This window comes from Prionailurus viverrinus, chromosome C2, assembly GCF_022837055.1.
Source record: "Prionailurus viverrinus isolate Anna chromosome C2, UM_Priviv_1.0, whole genome shotgun sequence".
Classification (NCBI taxonomy): domain Eukaryota; kingdom Metazoa; phylum Chordata; class Mammalia; order Carnivora; family Felidae; genus Prionailurus; species Prionailurus viverrinus.
The window spans coordinates 41,182,188-41,201,184 of NC_062569.1; the positions used below are offsets into that span (position 1 = coordinate 41,182,188).

The 18,997-nt window shown below is 38.1% G+C and overlaps 1 protein-coding gene across 5 annotated transcripts in view; it reads right to left on the minus strand.

The window, feature by feature from the left end:
• Positions 1-18,997, minus strand: part of PLSCR4 (phospholipid scramblase 4) — a 102,800-nt gene that overhangs the window by 14,050 nt on the left and 69,753 nt on the right. For 3 of the 5 annotated variants that reach the window (XM_047875774.1, XM_047875775.1, XM_047875777.1), the window contains 2 exons: positions 9,732-9,759; positions 8,538-8,648 (listed from right to left, as the gene is read on the minus strand). In XM_047875774.1, the coding sequence (XP_047731730.1) occupies positions 8,538-8,648; positions 9,732-9,738 (118 nt within the window). In that variant the 5' untranslated portion in view covers positions 9,739-9,759. Of the gene's footprint in view, positions 1-2,391; positions 2,516-8,537; positions 8,649-9,731; positions 9,760-11,571; positions 11,764-18,997 lie in introns of those variants that run through there. The other 2 variants (XM_047875776.1, XM_047875778.1) reach the window with 2 other exon arrangements.

An 18,997-nucleotide genomic window follows, 5' to 3' on the forward strand; every position in this document is an offset into this window, starting at 1 on the left:
GCTTTTGCTATTAAGCATGATGTTAAGCTGTGGGTTTTTCATAGATGACTTTTATTAGGTTGAGGAAGTTCCCTCCTATCCCTAGTTTGTTGAGTGTTTTTTATCATGCGGGATGTTTCATTTTGTCAAATGCTTTTTCTCTATCTACCGATATGATCATATGATTTTTGTAGTAATATTCCATTAATATGGTACATAATGGGCTGATTTTCATATGACAAACCAACTTTATCTCATATTTGGGATAAACTGCACTTGGTCATGGTAATAATCCCTACTACATATTGTTAGATTTGGTTACTATATTGTTAGTATTTTGTGGAGCATTTTTACATCTATATTTATAAGGAATATTAGTCTATGGTTTTCTATAGTCTTCTTCTGATTTTGCTAATAGGGCAATACTGGCCTCACAGAATGAATTGGGAAGTGTTCACTGTTCTGTGTCTTGTAAAGGACTGGTATTAAAATCTTCATTAAGCATTTGGTAGAATTCACTAACGAAGCTGTCCAGGCCTAGGCTTTGTCCGAATTTTTTTTTTAAGTATTTATTTTGAGAGAGAGAGAGAGAGAGAGAGAGAGTGTGTGTGTGTGTGTGTCCCAAGCAGGCTCCACACTGTCAGCAGAGAGCCCTATGTGGGGCTTGAACTCATGAACAGTAAGATCATGACCTGAGCTGTGATCAAGAGTCTGTTGCTTAACTGACAGAGCCACCCAGGCGCCCCTATCAGAAATTTTTAAATGACTAATTCAATCTCTTTACTTGCTATATAGCTCCATTCAGGTTTTCTATTTCTTCTTGGAGCCACTTTCAGTTGTTCGTATATTTCTAGGAATCTATTTCTTCAGGTTTTCTAATTTGTTGGTATACAATTGTTCATAGTATTCTTTTACAATACATTTACATTTCTATAAGCTTTTTAGCAATGTCTCCATTTTCATTCTTGATTTTAATATTTTGAATCTATGTTTTTTCTTGGTCAGTCTGGCTTAAGATTTCTATTTGTTGATATTTTCAAAGATCCAACTTTTGGTTTTGTCCATGTGGCCCACTGCTTTTCTTTTTCACTATTTTATTTACCTCTACTTTAAATTCTATTATTGCCTCCTACTTAAGGTTTGGCTTCTTTCTAAGGTGGAAAGTTGGGTTGGTGATTTGAGATCTTTTTTTAAAAAAAAGTTTTCTAATGTTTATTTATTTTTGAAAGAGAAAGAGATAAAGTATGAGTGGGTGAGGGGCAGAGACAGAGGGAGACACAGAATCTGAAGCAGGATCCAGGCTCTGAGCTGTCAGCACAGAGCCTGATGCAGGGCTGGAACTCATGAATTATGAGATCATGACCTGAGCCAAAGCTGAACGCTTAACCAAGTGAGCCACCTAGGTGCCCCTCCTCCTTTTTAATGTAGATGTTGATAGCTACAAATTTCTAAGCTGTTTTAGTTATATCCCATAAGCTTTGGTATATTGTGGTTTCATTTATCTCAAAGTATCTTCCTATTTCTCCTGTGATTTTTTTTTTTTTTGCTCTTGGTTATTTAAGGGTGTGTCAATTTCCTCAGATTTCCCAAATTTCCTTCTATTTTTATTGATTACTAACTTCAGTCCATTGTGAAATCTATATGATTTCAGTTGTTTTAAATTTATTGGGATTTGTCTTATGGCTTAATCAGTAGCTCTATCCTAGAGAATGTCCTATGTGCACTTGAGAAGAATGTATATTCTATTGCTGTTGGGTAGACAGTTGTATATATGTCTATGTTTAGTTCGCTTTATAATATTGTTTACAGCATCCAGTTCCTCTTTCATCTGCTGCTTAGTTGTTCTATCCATGACTGTAAGTGGGGTACTGCAGTCTCCAACTGGTATCTATTGAATTGTCTATTTTGCCATTTAATTATGTCAATTTTTGCTTCATATATTCTGGAGCTCTGTTTTTAGATGTATACAATCGTTATGTCTTCTTGATGGACTGACACTTCTGTTATAAAATGTTCTTAAACTCTATTAACAATTATTGCCTTAAGGTATATTTTCTCTTATGTAGGTATAGCTATTTCATTAATTCTTAACAACTGAGAAACATTGTTTTAATACAGCATTTTACAATCTGTACATACATTACTGGGCTGTAAAATCAATTTAATGATTCACAATTGTAATTTTTAAAATAAGATTTACTACATTAGAATAAAGTAAAAAAGAAAAAAATCAAACTGTATTGCCTGTATGCTGTATACTCACTGAACTGAGTGCTGCTTGGTGAAATGTTATATATAGCATATATATAATAAATATTATATAAATATTGTTACATATATACATATACATGTGTGTATATATATTTATATATATATATTTATATATTTACATATATATTTATATATATTTACTGTGGGTCATAGTAGGTTGTCATCCAGAATGCTTGAGGGGGCACTTGGATGATTCAGTCAGTACAGCATAGGACTCTTGATCTTGGGGTTGTGAGTTTGAGCCCCACATTGGGTGTAGACATTACTTTAAAAAGAAAGAAAAGAAATTAAAAAAAAAAGAATGTTCGAAAGCCAATGATTTAAAGACCCTTTTGTTTAACCAATGTAAAGAAAGAAAAGATTCTATTCTAGAATGGAAAAGATGGAGACAACGTTACAAAACTATGATGCATAGAAGTTTGTTTTCACCATGGTTAGAAATAGTTTTGTGGATACTCTCCTCAAAGGCAAAAAACAAATCTTATCTAAACATAGGTTAAACTAAGTGTCTCTGAAAATTGCTATTTATTAAATTACTGCTTATAATGTGCATATATGCATGTATCTGTGTTTTCTTATACATGTGCTCAAAAATTACTAGATGTTGGTACAAAAGACAGCAAGCAGTGTTAGAAGGCAGGATTCACCTCATGTCTAAGTAAGTATGCTAAAGGGAACAAGATGAAGATAGTTAAGCTTGGGCTGTGATGTTGAAGCCCCACTGATGGTGTCCTATTTCCCAAAGTAACCCAGGCATTGAGCACTGTGGGTCTACAGACTGGGGAATTGGTATCTTTTTGTTATCAAAAAGCAATGCCACACAGCTGTGTAGGGCAGGGACTGATATTTCCTGAAAAATGGAAACAGTCCCTTAGTAGCTGTTCTTTGAAAAGGTCACTCTTACAGAATTAAAAGATTTGAAAGATCAGGTTAAGGTGGAGAATACTCTCTCTCAGAGAGCCCAGAGAACCAGGTACTGAACACCATGCACCCTAGGAAGCAACTCCTGTTAGAGGAAACTATGTTTACTATTTTTGTAAGAGGGAGAATAGTTAATACTTACTGAGCTTTATTATGTTCCAGGCACTGTTCTAACTACTTGACATCACCCTTCTATGGTAGGGACTATTATGATCCTGAATTTACAGAGGAAGAAATTGAGGCATAAGGAGGTTAAGTAACTTCCTAAAGAATCAATGGTGTCAATATGTGACAGAGTCAGAATTAAAACTCAAGCATTCTGACTGCAGATGCCCCCTTAATTAAAATACTCCCTTTAGATCAAAAGCTAGGTCAGCACTCTCAACAATAGCCAAATTATGGAAAGAGCCTAAATGTCCATCAACTGATGAATGGATAAAGAAATTGTGGTTTATATACACAATGGAATATTACGTGGCAATGAGAAAAAATGAAATATGGCCTTTTGTAGCAACGTGGATGGAACTGGAGAGTGTGATGCTAAGTGAAATAAGCCATACAGAGAAAGACAGATACCATATGGTTTCACTCTTATGTGGATCCTGAGAAACTTCACAGGAACCCATGGGGGAGGGGAAGGAAAAAAAAAAAAGAGGTTAGAATGGGAGAGAGCCAAAGCATAAGAGACTTAAAAACTGAGAACAAACTGAGGGTTGATGGGGGGTGGGAGGGAGGAGAGGGTGGGTGATGGGTATTAAGGAGGGCACCTTTTGGGATGAGCACTGGGTGTTGTATGGAAACCAATTTGTCAATAAATTTCATAAAAAAAAATAAAAAAAATAAAAAATAATAAAAAAAAAAAAAAAAAAAAAAAAAAGATCAAAAGCTAGGTAGAGGCTGGGAACATCCAAAACAGGACTCTATGGATGGCCTTGGCACTATAGACTGGAAGAGCAACTCTAGCTGGTGGCTTTTTTTTTTAGGCCTTAAGTTCTGTACACACACACACACACACACACACACACACACACACACCTCCTGTGGGATGTCATGGTACAGGAAAAAACAGCTTAGCTAGCAGAAAGCTGGCTTCGGAAAGAGTAAGAGGTGACCAGCATAGAGGCAAAGCAGTGGTCTGGGGTCTGCCAATGCTGACGAGACCAACCACCACCAGGAAGGGACACTCCCCCAAACTTCCAGAAGTTGTTTGGGATGAGAAATAAAGAAAGATGACACTTTTTGAGCAAGGCAAATTGGACAGAGGGTCAGATTCTGGTGAGCTGGGAATTAAAGGGGAGAGTGGCTTCTGAAGCTCATGAAGTCTGGGACATTTTGGTTACTCACAAAAACCCCACTCATGAGCATCATGAATTGTAGAACTATTTCTTCCAATACTCACTGAGAACAAGGCTATGAAATAAATCAAGCATTCCTTTATTTGGGAAACATGCCACAAGCCCATTTCAAGGATGTGCTGCTGTGCCTGCTGCTAGAAACAGAAAGAGGTAGAAAGACACATCTGTCTTCAAGGACGTTCAGTTCTGTGTTAAATACACAGATTAAAAAATAAAAAGTGAATGGTTATCATGAAGCAAGTAACTTGTGCGATCAGACGTGGATTCACAGTGTGCGAAGAGATTATAGAGGAGCAGTGCCTAGCCTAGGCAGAGGAGGTACCCTGTGGGGCTAGTGCTGACAGGTTAGACCCAGCCGGCACCTCCACAATGGGCAAAGGTTTTATGCAGGGAGTAGGTGCGAAATGAACAGCTGCACAGGGGAAACCCATAATTGCAGGGGGGCAAGGTTATGTATGGAGACTGAGCAGACAAGGTTAGAAAGGAAGGAGGGAGTGACGATTATGAAGGATCTATACGCTGTTCAAAGAACCTAAACCGTATGCCAATAAAAGAGAAAGTGAAGTGATCAGACTTACACTTGGACCCTTTGTGGATGAGGTTAGGTTAGGCAGGAGGTGCCTGCTGCGGGAGGGCCGAAAGAAGGCAATGTAGGAAGTCTAACAAGCAACATTGAATGGACAGTCCCATCTCAATAACAGACTGGATATGAGGAAAGATTCTCACATTCTGACATGGGTCCCTGTGGCCTCCAGAAGAGAGAAAGAAAACAGGGAATGTGTTCCGGAGCAAGACACCCAAGCTTTATTGCAGATCACTTAGCTTGAGATCTGGGGTCCTTCCAGGGGAAGTGGTCTACAGGCAGGTGGAAATGCAAGTTCAGACCACAGGAGACTGATATGGGTGGGGGCTAAGAGAGGCTTAAAGTAAAAGGAATTAAGGGCATTAAAGACAAATACTTTATAGTAGTTCAAGTTCCTTCATGTTAATTACAGGGATCTAATTTGCATCTGTCATCATAGATTAAGTACATAATTCAGCCACTAGGTGGCGATCACAATGAATTTTTGTTACTATATTTCATAACTGAAAATTCAGTTGTATGCTCTACTAGATGATGTTTTTCAATTTATCTAGTCATTTGATTTAAATGACATATCCTAGTCTCTTGACAATTTTTTTTGATACAGAGGAAAAGACACTTTCCCAGATGAGCAGAACATGGTTACAATCAATGTTACTTAAAAATGGTAGAGGGATGCCTGGGTGGCTCAGTCAGTTAAGTGTCCGACTTTCGGTTTCAGCTCAAGTCATGGTCTCACAGTTTGTGGATTCCAGCCCCACATCAGGCTCTGAGCTGACAATGCAGAGCCTACTTGGGATTTTCTCTCTCCCTCTCTCTCTCTGCCTCTCCCCTGCTCAAGCTCTCTCAAAGATAGATTATGTAGATCATGTTGACAGTCACTGAAGTAAATTTAGAGAAATGGTCAGATATAGCATGATTATAATTTAGGACTGTCAACATTGTAGACTTAGGAGTTGAGCTAGTAATGAGGGGTTATATTGGACCAGATCTACACATCATGCATATTTATGAGGGAAAGGGGAAAAGGAAACCCTGCTGTTTTCAGAAAACACCTCAAGGGCACAGGTTAACTGAGCTCCATGGATCTTGTGTCTAGAGCCAAAACAACATTTTTACCATGATCCTGTGGGTACTGAAGTTTCTTCTCCTCTCTCACAGACTAACTCAATGGTTTCCACCTCTAAATATACACTTAAATATATATTTAGAGAAATATTGCAGGGTGCCTGGGTGGCTCTGTCGGTTAAGTGTCCTACTTCGTCTCAGGTCATGATCTCACAGTCTGTGAGTTCGAGCCCGCATCGGGCTCCCTGCTGACAGCTCAGAGCCTAGGGCCTGCTTCAGATTCTGTGTCTCCCTCTCTCTGCCTCTCCCCTTCTCTCTCTCAAAACTAAAGATTTTAAAAAATTTTTAAAAAGAAATATTGCTACACTTCATCATTTTCTAAGTCATTAAAATGTATTTATGTAGGGGCGCCTGGGTGGCGCAGTCGGTTAAGCGTCCGGCTTCAGCCAGGTCACGATCTTGCGGTCCGTGAGTTTGAGCCCCGCGTCGGGCTCTGGGCTGATGGCTCAGAGCCTGGAGCCTGTTTCCGATTCTGTGTCTCCCTCTCTCTCTGTCCCTCCCCCGTTCATGCTCTGTCTCTCTCTGTCCCAAAAATAAATAAACGTTATAAAAAAAAAAATTTAAAAAAAAATGTATTTATGTAGAATCTTATTTCCTTCCTTACTTCAAAAGTAAGTGTATTTCTAATTTTAAAAATTTTACACATTGCCCAATTACTTTCTTTTTTAAAGTTTATTTATTTTTGAGACAGACTGATAGAGTGCAAGCAGGGGAGGGGCAGAGACAGAGAATCCCAAGCAGGCCCCATGCTGTTAGCACAGAGCCTGGTGCACGGCTCGAACTCACAAACCACGAGATCAAGACCTGACCTGAAACCAGTCAGTTTGATGCTTAACCAAATGAGCCACCCAGGTGCCCCACTTTCTAAAAAGACTATAATGACTCAAATTTCTACTAACATTATGAGCATCCATTTCATTGAGTCACCAACAAGTAAATTCAGACTTCAAAAGATATTAGTATAACTCCTTAGCACCCAAGGCCATTTACCTCCATTTCTCTTGCATTTGTCCCATGCATGTCTCATACCAGACCTTCATAACCTCATGCTTTTGTACAGATAGTTCTTTTTTTTTTTTTTTTAATTTACATCCAAGTTAGTTAGCTTAGTTAGCATATAGTACAATAATGTTTTCAGGAGTAGATTCCAGTGATTCATCCTCTATGTATAACACCCAATGCTCATCCCAACAAGTGTCTTCCTTAACGTCCCTTGCCCATTTAGCTCACCCCCCCCATAGCCCCTCCAGCAACCCTGTTTGTTCTCTGTATTTAAGAGTCTCTTATGTTTTTGTCCCCCACCCTGTTTTTATATTATTTTTGCTTCCCTTCCCTTATGTTCATCTGTTTTGTATCTTAAAGTCCTCGTATGAGTGAAGTCATATATTTGTTTTCCTCTGACTTATTTCACTTAGCATAATACCCTCCAGTTCCATCCACGTAGTTGCCAATGGCAAGATTTAATTCTTTTTGATTGCCGAGTAATACTCCATTGTATATATACACCACATCTTCTTTATCCATTCATCCATCAATGGACATTTGGGCTCTTTCCATATTTTGGCTACTGTTGATAGTGCTGCTATAAACACAGGGGTGCATGTGTCCCTTCAAAACAGCACACCTGTATCCCTGGGATATATACCTAGTAGTGCAATTGCTGGGTTGTAGGATAGTTCTATTTTTACCTTTTTGAGGAAACCTCCATACTGTTTTCCAGAGTGGCTGCACCAGTCTCCATTCCCACCAGCAGTGCAAAAGAGATCCCCTTTCTCCACATCCTCGCCAACATCTACAATTGCCTGAGTTGTTCGTGTTAGCCACTCTGATAGGTGTGAGGTGGTATCTCCTTGTGGTTTTGATTTGTATTTCCCTGATGATGAGTGATGTGGAGCATTTTTTCATGTGCCTGTTAGCCATGTGCAGATAATTCTTTCTGCCAGGCATGGTTCCTTCCTCCTTTTCTTTGAGTGAGAAACTCCTCAGCAAGCCAGAAAATTTGACTTCCTCAGTTAGGTCTTCCCTCAAATCCTTGTTAGAGCCAGTTACTGTCATCTTGGCCCTACAACATCTTCTTCATGTTTCCATAACGGAGCAAAGAGAATGCCATCAGGATTTGTACAACCTCCTTCCTCAGTAGCCCACAAATATGTTCTAATTGACATCTGGTAAACTACTTGGCACCCTGGAAGCTTCCAATACTTATTTACTGAATCACTCAATTAATTACTCTTAAAAGCAATCTTAACTATTATCATTTTCTGGAGAGGTGAAAAGAACCTTTCTGAATATTAACTCACCTGGTACAAAATGGGAATTATAGTCAGGAGGTGCATCAGGCCTTTGATCAGGAGACTTTATCGGATCGTCCTTCTCATCTGCAGGTTGCTCAGGGGCTGTGGGGATCACACCTTGGGAAAGGGAGAGGGGACATGATTTACAATGGAAGTGATAATGTAGTAACAGAATATATTCATTTTTTCTTATCCATGAATCTAACTATGAAACACACTACTATATTTTAAAGACACATGATTCTTTATGTATATTAGCTTTTAACCTCTTAATATGTATTGATGAATTTTCAGGCTGACTATAGATTAAAAAAAAAACTAAGTGATTATTCACATTGTGCTATGATCAAAGCAACACACCTTTACGTTAGTGGTCTGGCTGACTTCATGCTGATTCCCACCTACTTGAACTCCTTGTACATTTGCAAAAACTGTTTTCCCCACTGTATGTTATGGAGAACAGAGTCATATATAGAGTGAATCTTATTTTTTCCCTAACCTCTTTTGGAAAATGACTGTGTTTAAATGAATTCAAAACATAACATGATAAATACGTAATGGCTTACAATGCAGTGGTACCACACATAACTCATTTAGAGGTGGTTTAATCTACCTCTCCAGTAAAAGCAACCTTGCTTGCTGTAAATACTGCAAGGGAGGAACTGAATTCGCTTTCCATGACGCTATCTTGTCCTCTTGTTGCAATCAGAGAAAGGTCTCCTTGTATTCCCTACAAGGAAAAATTCTCAGTCTCTTCACCAACTGACTTTTATTGCAAGAAAAGCCCAAGTCCCATAAATGTGGTGTTTCTTGCCTTGTCATCTCCTGCATTGCTGGGAAATGCAGGCCTGCTTTTGAGCCCTCCTCTATGCGGGCAGACTGTCATCACAGGTTAATTAAGATTATACTCCTCTTTGCAGATTTACTTTCTTACTTTTGTTTCCTTTACTTTATTTTCCCCACATATTTGAGAGATCTTTCAGTACATACGTGCCCACGTAACTTCCTTTTAATCCTTTTCTGCCAAAGGTAGATAGAAATGTTCACATGTATAAATGAACATATACAAGTTTTCTCCAAATGCTAAAAACAAATAAATAAATAAACCTCAAAAGGAAATAAACTCCAATTTTTTAGGAAAAAATCACACAATTCACATTTGAAAATAAAGCGTATTAAAATTTATTCATAAAAATTTACCTGACATTTTGAAGAATTCCAATTAGTCCTGAAAAATAAAACATTTTTTAAAGTTTATTTATTTTGAGAGAGAGAGAGAGAGAGAGAGAGAGAGAGAGAGAATGAGAATGAGCAGGGGAGAGGCAGAGAGAAGGGGACAGAGGATCTGAAGCAGGCTCTGAAGCAGGCTTAGTGCTGACAGCAGAGAGCCCGAAGTGGGGCTCAAACTCACGAACTGTGAGATCAAGACCTGAGCCAAAGTTGGACGTCTAACCGACTGAGCCAACCCAGGCACCCCCAAAATAAAACATTTTAATACTTTAAGATATATGTATGGTTACTATTACGACTTAGTGATACATGTAAAGATCTGTAATTTTTTTAGCTGTCAGTTACCTTTCATTCATTCCTTCATCAATTCAACAAATACTTACTGAGCACCTATTATGTATCAGGCACTATTATGGATGTTGAAAATACAGCAGTATGAAACTAATATAACACTGTATGTGAACTATACTGGAATTAAAATACAGGAAAATAAAGAAAGTATAGCGGCAAACCAGATGGGCACTCCTGAAGCTTATATTCTAGTGGAGTGAGACCTAAAAACATGTCAAATACATAAGTTTAAATTTAGATACAGATAGTAAATTTAAATTTAGTTTTAGATAGTCACATAATTTACATTTGAGATAAATCATAATAATGTGTTCACAAAAGACCTATATACCTGGCTGACATTTTTGAAGAGTTCTAATGAGTACTAAAAATAAAATGTTTTAAAGCTCTAATATATTTACACCAACTTATATATACATTATTACTTAGTAATATAAGTAACAGGTTTTGTGGCGTTTTTTAAGTTTATTTATTTAATTTGAGAGAGCACACACATGTGAGCAAGCGAGGGAGGGGCAGAGAGAGTCCCAAGCAGACTTCATGCTCAATGTGGAGCTTGATGCGGGTCTCAGTCTCACAACCGTGAGATCATCAGATACTTAACCAACTGAGCCACCCGGATGCTCCATTTTGTGATTTTTGTCTACAAAAATTACATTTTGTAATTTGAATTACATTTGTAATTCATTTGTATTTTTCTTTTTTTTTTTTTTTAATTTTTTTTTTCAACGTTTATTTATTTTTGGGACAGAGAGAGACAGAGCATGAACGGGGGAGGGGCAGAGAGAGAGGGAGACACAGAATCGGAAACAGGCTCCAGGCTCTGAGCCATCAGCCCAGAGCCCGACGCGGGGCTCGAACCCACGGACCGCGAGATCGTGACCTGGCTGAAGTCGGACACTTAACCGACTGTGCCACCCAGGCGCCCCTCATTTGTATTTTTCAATTACAAATTCAATTACATTTGTAATTACATTTGTAAAGTGAATTACATTTCACTAAGTTTTGTATTAATTCAACAAATATTTACTGAGCACCTACTGTGTAGGCACTACTATAGACGTTGAAAATACAGTAATAAACCAGAGAAACAGTTGCCCATCATGCTGGAGATTCTAATTTAGTGCCATGAGATTAAAAACACAGTAACAAATATTTCAGTTCAGGTAGCACAGTTATAAAGAAACAAAGTAAACAGTTTAAGAAAAACATGGATGGCAGTCCCAGGAGGTTCAGGGAAAGCCTCTCCCAGGAGGTAACTTTGAACTAGTTGAACTACAAAAGGAGGTATTACACTAAAAATGTAGGAAGAGAGTTGTAGGACAACAGGAAATATGTGCAAAGGCCCTGAGGTGGCACTGAGTTCAGAATACTCAAGGGTGACAAAGAGGTCAGGTATGACTGGGACACAAGGAATGAGGAGAACGGAGGGAAGAGATGGAGACAAGCCTGATCACACCTGAAGGCTGAGGCAAAACATCTGCGATTTGCTGTAACTGCAGCTGGGAAATCTTTGGAGGACTTTCATCAGTGGAGTGATGAGATCTGATTATACTTTATCTTGAGGGGGCAAGAGTGGAAATACGCAGTGAAGACGGATGGCAGCAGCAATCCAGGTGAGCCCGATGCTGGCTTAGACAGGCAGGTAACACTGGAGAGGGTGAAATGTGGTCAGAAGCAGAACCTGCAGGAGCTTCTGATGCACTAAGAGGAGTCAAGATTGGGTGTCAGTGTTGAGGCCAGGGTACCTGAGTTGATGACAATGCCATTAACTGAACTAGAGAGGAAGATGGTAGGGAAAATGGTGGGGACTGGGGAGGGTAGGAATCAAAAGTTCAGGGGCGCCTGGGTGGCTCAGTCCGTTGAGCCTCCGGTCATGACCTCATGCTCGTGAGTTCCAGCCCCGTGTTGGGCTCTGTGCTGACAGCTCGGAGCCTAGAGCCTGCTTCAGATTCTGTGTCTCCCTCTCTCTACCCCTCCTCCGCTCATGCTCTGTCTCAAAAATAAATAAACATCAAAAAAAACCCCTTTTTTTTAAGTTCAAACTAGGCATGTTTTAAGAGACGAAAATAAGCTTATTTCATTTAAATAAACAGTAGATATATGTAAACATTATGAGAATAACTCAAGAGAAATAAACCAGAAGTTGAGATGGGATTTGAAACAAGGGGTGGGGAGAGATTTCAGGAATTCATTCAAGATAATAAAAAAAAAATAGTTATTATCAGGGAAAGGAATTTTAAGATATTTGAGTTCTGGATGGTAACAATTAACAAGGAGAACATCAACAAAGGCTATTATTTACTGAATGCTAATCTAATGTCAGACAACAGGTTGAGCACTTTCCATATATTATTTTTAATCATATCATCTCGCTCATAAATGGTCAACCCTGCTAAAATCAAGTACTTCTTAATTCAAAGTTTCTTTTGGATTTTCTTTCCAACGTTTCGACCTATTCATTAGATCACAAAATGTGGTCATTTGTGTAGTTCGAACTGAGTAGCAAGTCATCAATGCAGAGTAGGTATGTCGAAGAAACATCAGATCACCATATAAGACAGTAGTCAATATGGATACTGAGTCGACTCACTGAATACCACCATGGCATAAGCCAGTGTGTAGATTTCCAGCTCACGTGACTGTCTTGCCAAGCATGGGTCAAATACCATCAACCTTGTACCATTTCCACTCACATCTGGAACTTCAGCTAGTTGTACAAAGTCCTATGCGTTTTAAAGGCTAAAAAAGTATTCTGGGGCACATCAAAAAGCCAGACCCAATTGCAGACCAACCAAGGAGGACACGAAATGCATCCTATACCTTCAGTGATGGTAACTTCCGGTATTTAGAAAATGACCACACCTTTCTAGAATCTTAAATTCTGGGCACTCCTAGGAATATACCCTCAAGTGACTCTTGTACATTACAGAGAAGGTATATACAAAAATGTTAACACTGTTCATATTAAAATAAATTCAAAACATCCCTAATGTCCATCAATGGTACATTGAATAAATAAATTCTGCTACATTCATATGATACAAGAGCCTACTGTAGTGAAAACAAACTATAGCCATACACATCAAGAGAGATGAATCTCAACACTACTACGACACTAACCAAAAAAAAAAAAAAAAGGCCACTGGAGAACACATATATATCATTTAAGAATGTTCAACAGTGGAAAAATGAAACACAATATTTTTTCTGATACATATATGGGAAAAACTTTAAGGAAATGTTAAGGAATGCACAAAATTCAGGAAAATGGTTTCATATGGAGATCCAGTGTGGGGCAAGTGCTCAGTAGTGGCCTACAGGGGCTTGATATTCCTCCTAATCTAGTTCTTACAGGGTGGTGGAAACAGGAGTGATGGGTATATATCTTACAGGGTGGTGGAAACAGGAGTGATGGGTATATATATATATAGAAGGTATATATTTGTTTAAATAGGCATATGTCTGACACGATTTCACAATAAAAAAGAACTATTTGACAGTTATATGTGGGAATAACCTTCTAACTAAACATATGCTTTTCCTTTCTACCTTAATCCTGGGAACTGTACACCATGAAGAAACAGTGATGGAGACAAATTAGAACAGATTATTAAGTGCCTTAATGAAAAGGAGTAAATTATCCATCCATCCATCCATCCAAACTACGTATAGTGGCAAACGGTAGAATGCAAAAGCAGAAAATTTTAACAACTGCTGAATTTAAGTCAAGATAGAGATTTGAATATTTTTTATGTTCAAGATAAAAACTTGAAAGAAGAAACACAGAATTCTGGACCCCAAACATGAAGCAGTACCTCTGGGGTCCAGGTCGGGAAATCTGTACTTTTAATACAGCCCCAAGGGATCCTTGTGTGCAGGCTTGTTTGAGGCTGATCTTGTGCAAAGAAAAATAATAGCTCTCAACCATGCCGGGCAGAACTTAGAATTGAAATCTGATTTAAGTGATTGAGTAGCAACTTGAAAAAAAAAAGCCAATCTTTAAATTTTAAAAAATTTATTAAAATCCTTTACAAGGCAACGAACATCAAAATCAAATGTATGTACATACTACCTCACAAGCTGCAGCTGTTCACAGAATTCATTTACCTCTCCTCTCCTTTGAGATGCTCATTTCTTTTCCTTTTTCACCCCAAATACTCTTCCCGCTGTTATAAAATTTTACTATATGGCTTTATCCAGAATGTTACATAAGGCAGGATAATTTCCAGTTGGTACGAGCATGAATGTTGTAACTTAATCCTCCCTTAACATTCAATGGATTGTTTTCAGATTTCCCAATCACCGAGCAAGGACAAAAAGTGCCATAGGTTGACAGGAGGCTGAGTTTTGGCTTTACATCAGATGGAATTCAGATTAAAAAACTGATCTGTGTCTCCATAACAAGTCAGCGTGACGTGGTCCCAAGAGTAATGAATTCCAAAGGTCTTTTGCATTTTCAGGGCTTAGGCTGCATAGGAGGGAATCTAAGCCAACTGGCACGTAATAAAGAGGGAAAGAAGACGTGGGCTGGATAGGACGAGGTGGTTTGCTGTTTTGCAAGGCAGCCCTGATAGCGTAAATGGAATCCTACAGCAAGAGAGCATTTACATGGGTTCCTCTTGCTGTGTAGAACATTGCAGCTGTGCTGTATCTTGCTCGTCAGTTCCACCTTTGTGAACAGTGACATACTAGGAAAGCTCAATGAAACCACATCTCCAGAGCCATAACATGGTTATTTGAAACTTCAATCATAAAACTGAGAATAATGAGAATAATGGTCAGCTTTTTACAGTTGAATGTTTACTGGAATCTGTCCTGGCGTCTTGGCAAGGGAGCCTCTGGACATGTGATAATCTTGCAATTTTCTAGGCAGAAGTCTTGGAAATTTGCTAATGCAGACTAAGACCTCGGGCTCTGCCCGTTTCCAGTGCCTTCAACCATGAGAGGAGAGAAGAGCAAAGCAGGAGGTCACTGTCTGTGCAATTCCTCTGTTTCTTCCTGGAAGGGCAGGAAAAACAGCTGGTTCCTGCAAAGTTGTAGTCCATCTACCACAATTGTCCATTTGGGTTTAACATGGAACTTCTAGATGACATCCTTCGTATTCAACGTAGGAATACTTGAAGGAGAGACTGGTGCACACCAGCACACTTCAGATAGTATGAACAGTGGTTCAGATACAGACAGATCCCAGGTATCCCTAACGGCTACGTGACTTTGAAAGACTACTCTGCTGGTGGGTTATCTGTTGTGTCATGGGCAGCATGGCAGTTGGATCCACCTCCAAGAATGAAATGGCACACTCAGCACTTAAAACAGTGCCTGGTACATAGCAAATCCTCAACAAACATACATTATTACTATAATTTCACTAAGTAAAATAAACCAGCTGGTGAAGAGACCAAGAATAAGTTTCAGCATTCAAATGTAGTACAAAAAAAGAGCTGTCTGCCATTCAGCCATTTAATATGCATTACTAAGCATCCCTGGTGAAGATTTTATACTGGGTTTCAAGCTGACACCAATAACTCCCCATCTTCTGCCACCAGTGAGTATGGTTCTAGCAGACATGATTTTACGAGCACTGTAATGAGTTTCAAATTGGAAAGGACTAGGAGAAAATGGAGGCATTGCTAGAGGGCTTTTTCTATTTGTAGCTAAATGAAAGACAAATGAGTTAGAGTACATCTTACATGTTCCACAGGATTTGCTTTTACTTTTTAGTAAGGTAGTGACATTAATTATATTATTCAGATGAATGGATTTGTCCAGTAATTGACTTTAAAAATAGAAGACAAAGTTATGCTAAAGACATCTTCTAAAAATTACAATATTCATTACAGCTCCAAGATATAAGTATTGAAGTTATTTTTTAAATTATCCTGCATTATGAAAAACTGAGTATTTTATGTCTATATTAGTGTAATACTTCATGGTATATATTTGAGATAATATATGTGTACATGGTTAGAAGTAATATTACATTTGATTTATTTGAAAGTCTTGATAAAACTTAACAAATGTAAATGTTGGTTTTTGGTTTTTTTTTCAAACATTCATACTTTGTAAACCTCTTATTTCACAATAATCCATGCTGGGTAGATATAAAATAATATGCTAATAATCCTAGGAATGTATATGTGGTTTGCTTTAAAAAGAAATATCTATTAGGCTTTGATTAATCTCTCATGTATTAACCATTTTTTTCCATTTCCACAGGAAGTGATAACTACTCACTTTCGGTTGTTACATATAACTTAGTGATATATATGAAAGATTTTGTCTGGCTTTTGACCCAGGATCTGGGAGAAACTTCCAAACCCTTGGGATCTCCTGTGTGATAGGTGTGTTTTTTTTTTGTTTTTTTTTTTTTAATGTTTATTTACTTTTGCGATAGAGAGACAGAGTGCCAGCAGGGGAGGGGCAGAGAAAGGGAGACACAGAATCCGAAGCAGGATCCGGGGTCTTAACTGCCAGCACAGAGCCCGATGCGGGGCTCAAACTCACAGAACTGAGATCATGACCTGAGCCAAAGTCTGACGCCTAACAGGCTGAGCCATCCAGGCACCCTAGGAAATATCTTTATTAATCATGGTAGGCCCTTGGATCACACTTAGGATTATGCTAAGGAGATGTCACTGAATGGGGACTGATCATACCAGAAAGATCACCATGTGATTAAGAGGGTGGTATTTTATTGATCTCATGACCTCTGGGGAGATGGACGGGGCTCTAGATTTAGTTCAATCACTTGCCAATGATTCAAGTAACCATGGCTATGTAATGAAACCCCAATAAAAACTCTAGCCATCGAGGCTTGAGCAAGCTTCTGGTTGGTAAACACAACTGTTATGTTGGGAGGGGACGCATTCTGACTCCACAAGAAAGAGGCATGAAAATTTCAATTTGAAACCCTAAAAGACCTCACCCTATGTGTCTCTTCATTTGACTGGTCTTGATTTTTATGCTTCATAATAAAACCCACATTGTAAATGTAACACTTAGAATTCTGTGAGTCATTACAGTGAATGATCAAACCTGAGGTGCTGAGAACCCCTAAATTTGTAGCCAGTTGTTCAGAAGTGTGGGTGACCTGGGGATCTCTGAACTAATGGGTATCTTATGGGGTGGCAGTTTTATTGGGTATTGTACCTTTATATTCACGCAGTCTGTGTTAACTCTGGGTGGTTAGTTTCAGAACTGACCTATACTTAAAAGAGGTTTTGAAAAGTTGCTAAACTATTACAAATAGAAGCACACACACACACACACACACACACACATACATATATATATTTCTGATTACAAAAATAAAACATCATCATTTGTAAAACATCAGTAAGTATAAAGAAATGAACAGAACTCTTAAGGCAACCTTCCCAAAATAACTATTCTTAAAACGTGGGTGAACGTCTTGTGTGTGTATGCATGCATGTATGTCTTTGTTTCTGTGTGTATGCATGGGAGGGGTTTTATAATAAATATTATTAGAAATACTGTGAACAAATATGTGTTTAAGTAGAAGGTACCAATAAACTACCTTAACTTATTCAAACTATTCAATTTTTATTGTTCACACTTTTCTGGTATTATGACTAATGTTACATGATTTCCATTTGCATAAATATTGGCACAAACTTCTGACTATTCCCTTATAATTAAATAATTTAAGGATGTGTATTCTACAGGTCAATGTTTTTACAACTTAGGAAACATTTTGCCAAGTTATCTTCTTTTTAGCAAGGCTCCTTCAGTTTAAACCCAAATCATGTGAGTGACCATCTCAGTGTTAATAAATATCATTTTCCTTTAAATTTTACCAATTTGCTAAGTGAAAAATTTATTTTGTATTATCTGCCATTAAACATAATTCTTAATTCAATACATTTTAAAAATAATTTGTTTCCTGAATTTCTTGAGAGACAGAGAGAGAGAGGGAGGGAGAGAGAGAATCTTAAGACAGCTCTGCCCTCAGGTGGAGCCTGACACGTGGCTCGATCTCACAACCTTGAGATCATGACCTGAGACAAACTCAAGAGTCGATACTTAACCCACTGAGCCACACAGGCACCCTTGGAAAGAGAAATTTTAACTGGTATGGTGTCTTATAGATTTTAAATAATCACTAATGCAAAAATATTACAAAATAGCAGGTACTCAAGTACTGTATGGAAGGAACTTTTATTTACACATTCAAAAGGACAGTTCATTCTTCCTTTTTAAGTGACCCTTTAAATACCTATTGCTAATTAAACATATAAAATTTGTATTCACTTCTTTGAAGAAACAAGACAAAGACAAATGGACACTTAATGCACACCTACAGAAAGAGCTCCCAAAATTGGAGGTTTAAAAGCAACAGATGCATTGTTTCTATTTAGCTTGCCCATGGATTCTGGATTGAATATTAATATAACTAATGCGATTACCTTTCTGAAAGAGAGAAAATCCAAATTAACACATGTTAAAGGTACCCTCTGTGAAATCACTGCTAAAGAAGAAATTACTTCCAATCAGATTTGACAGGAATACCCAAAAATATGGCCTCTGAGCCTCCTTAAATCTTATACATTTAGGGTTTAACTAGGTTTTCTGCAGTAAATTCACTAGACTTGTTATCTGTTCTTTTGCCCCCCGCCTTTTTTTTTTTTTACATTTTTTTTTATCTTACATTAAGAGATGAAAAAGGTTGGGCTACCCAAGAACTGATCATTATGTTTTTTTAATTTTATTTTTTTAATTTACATCCAAATTAGTTAGCTTATAGTGCAACAATGATTTCAGCAGATTCCTTAATGCCCCTTACCCATTTAGCCCATCCCCCCTCCCACAACCCCTCCAGTAATGCTCTGTTTGTTCTCCATATTTAAGAGTCTCTTAGGTTT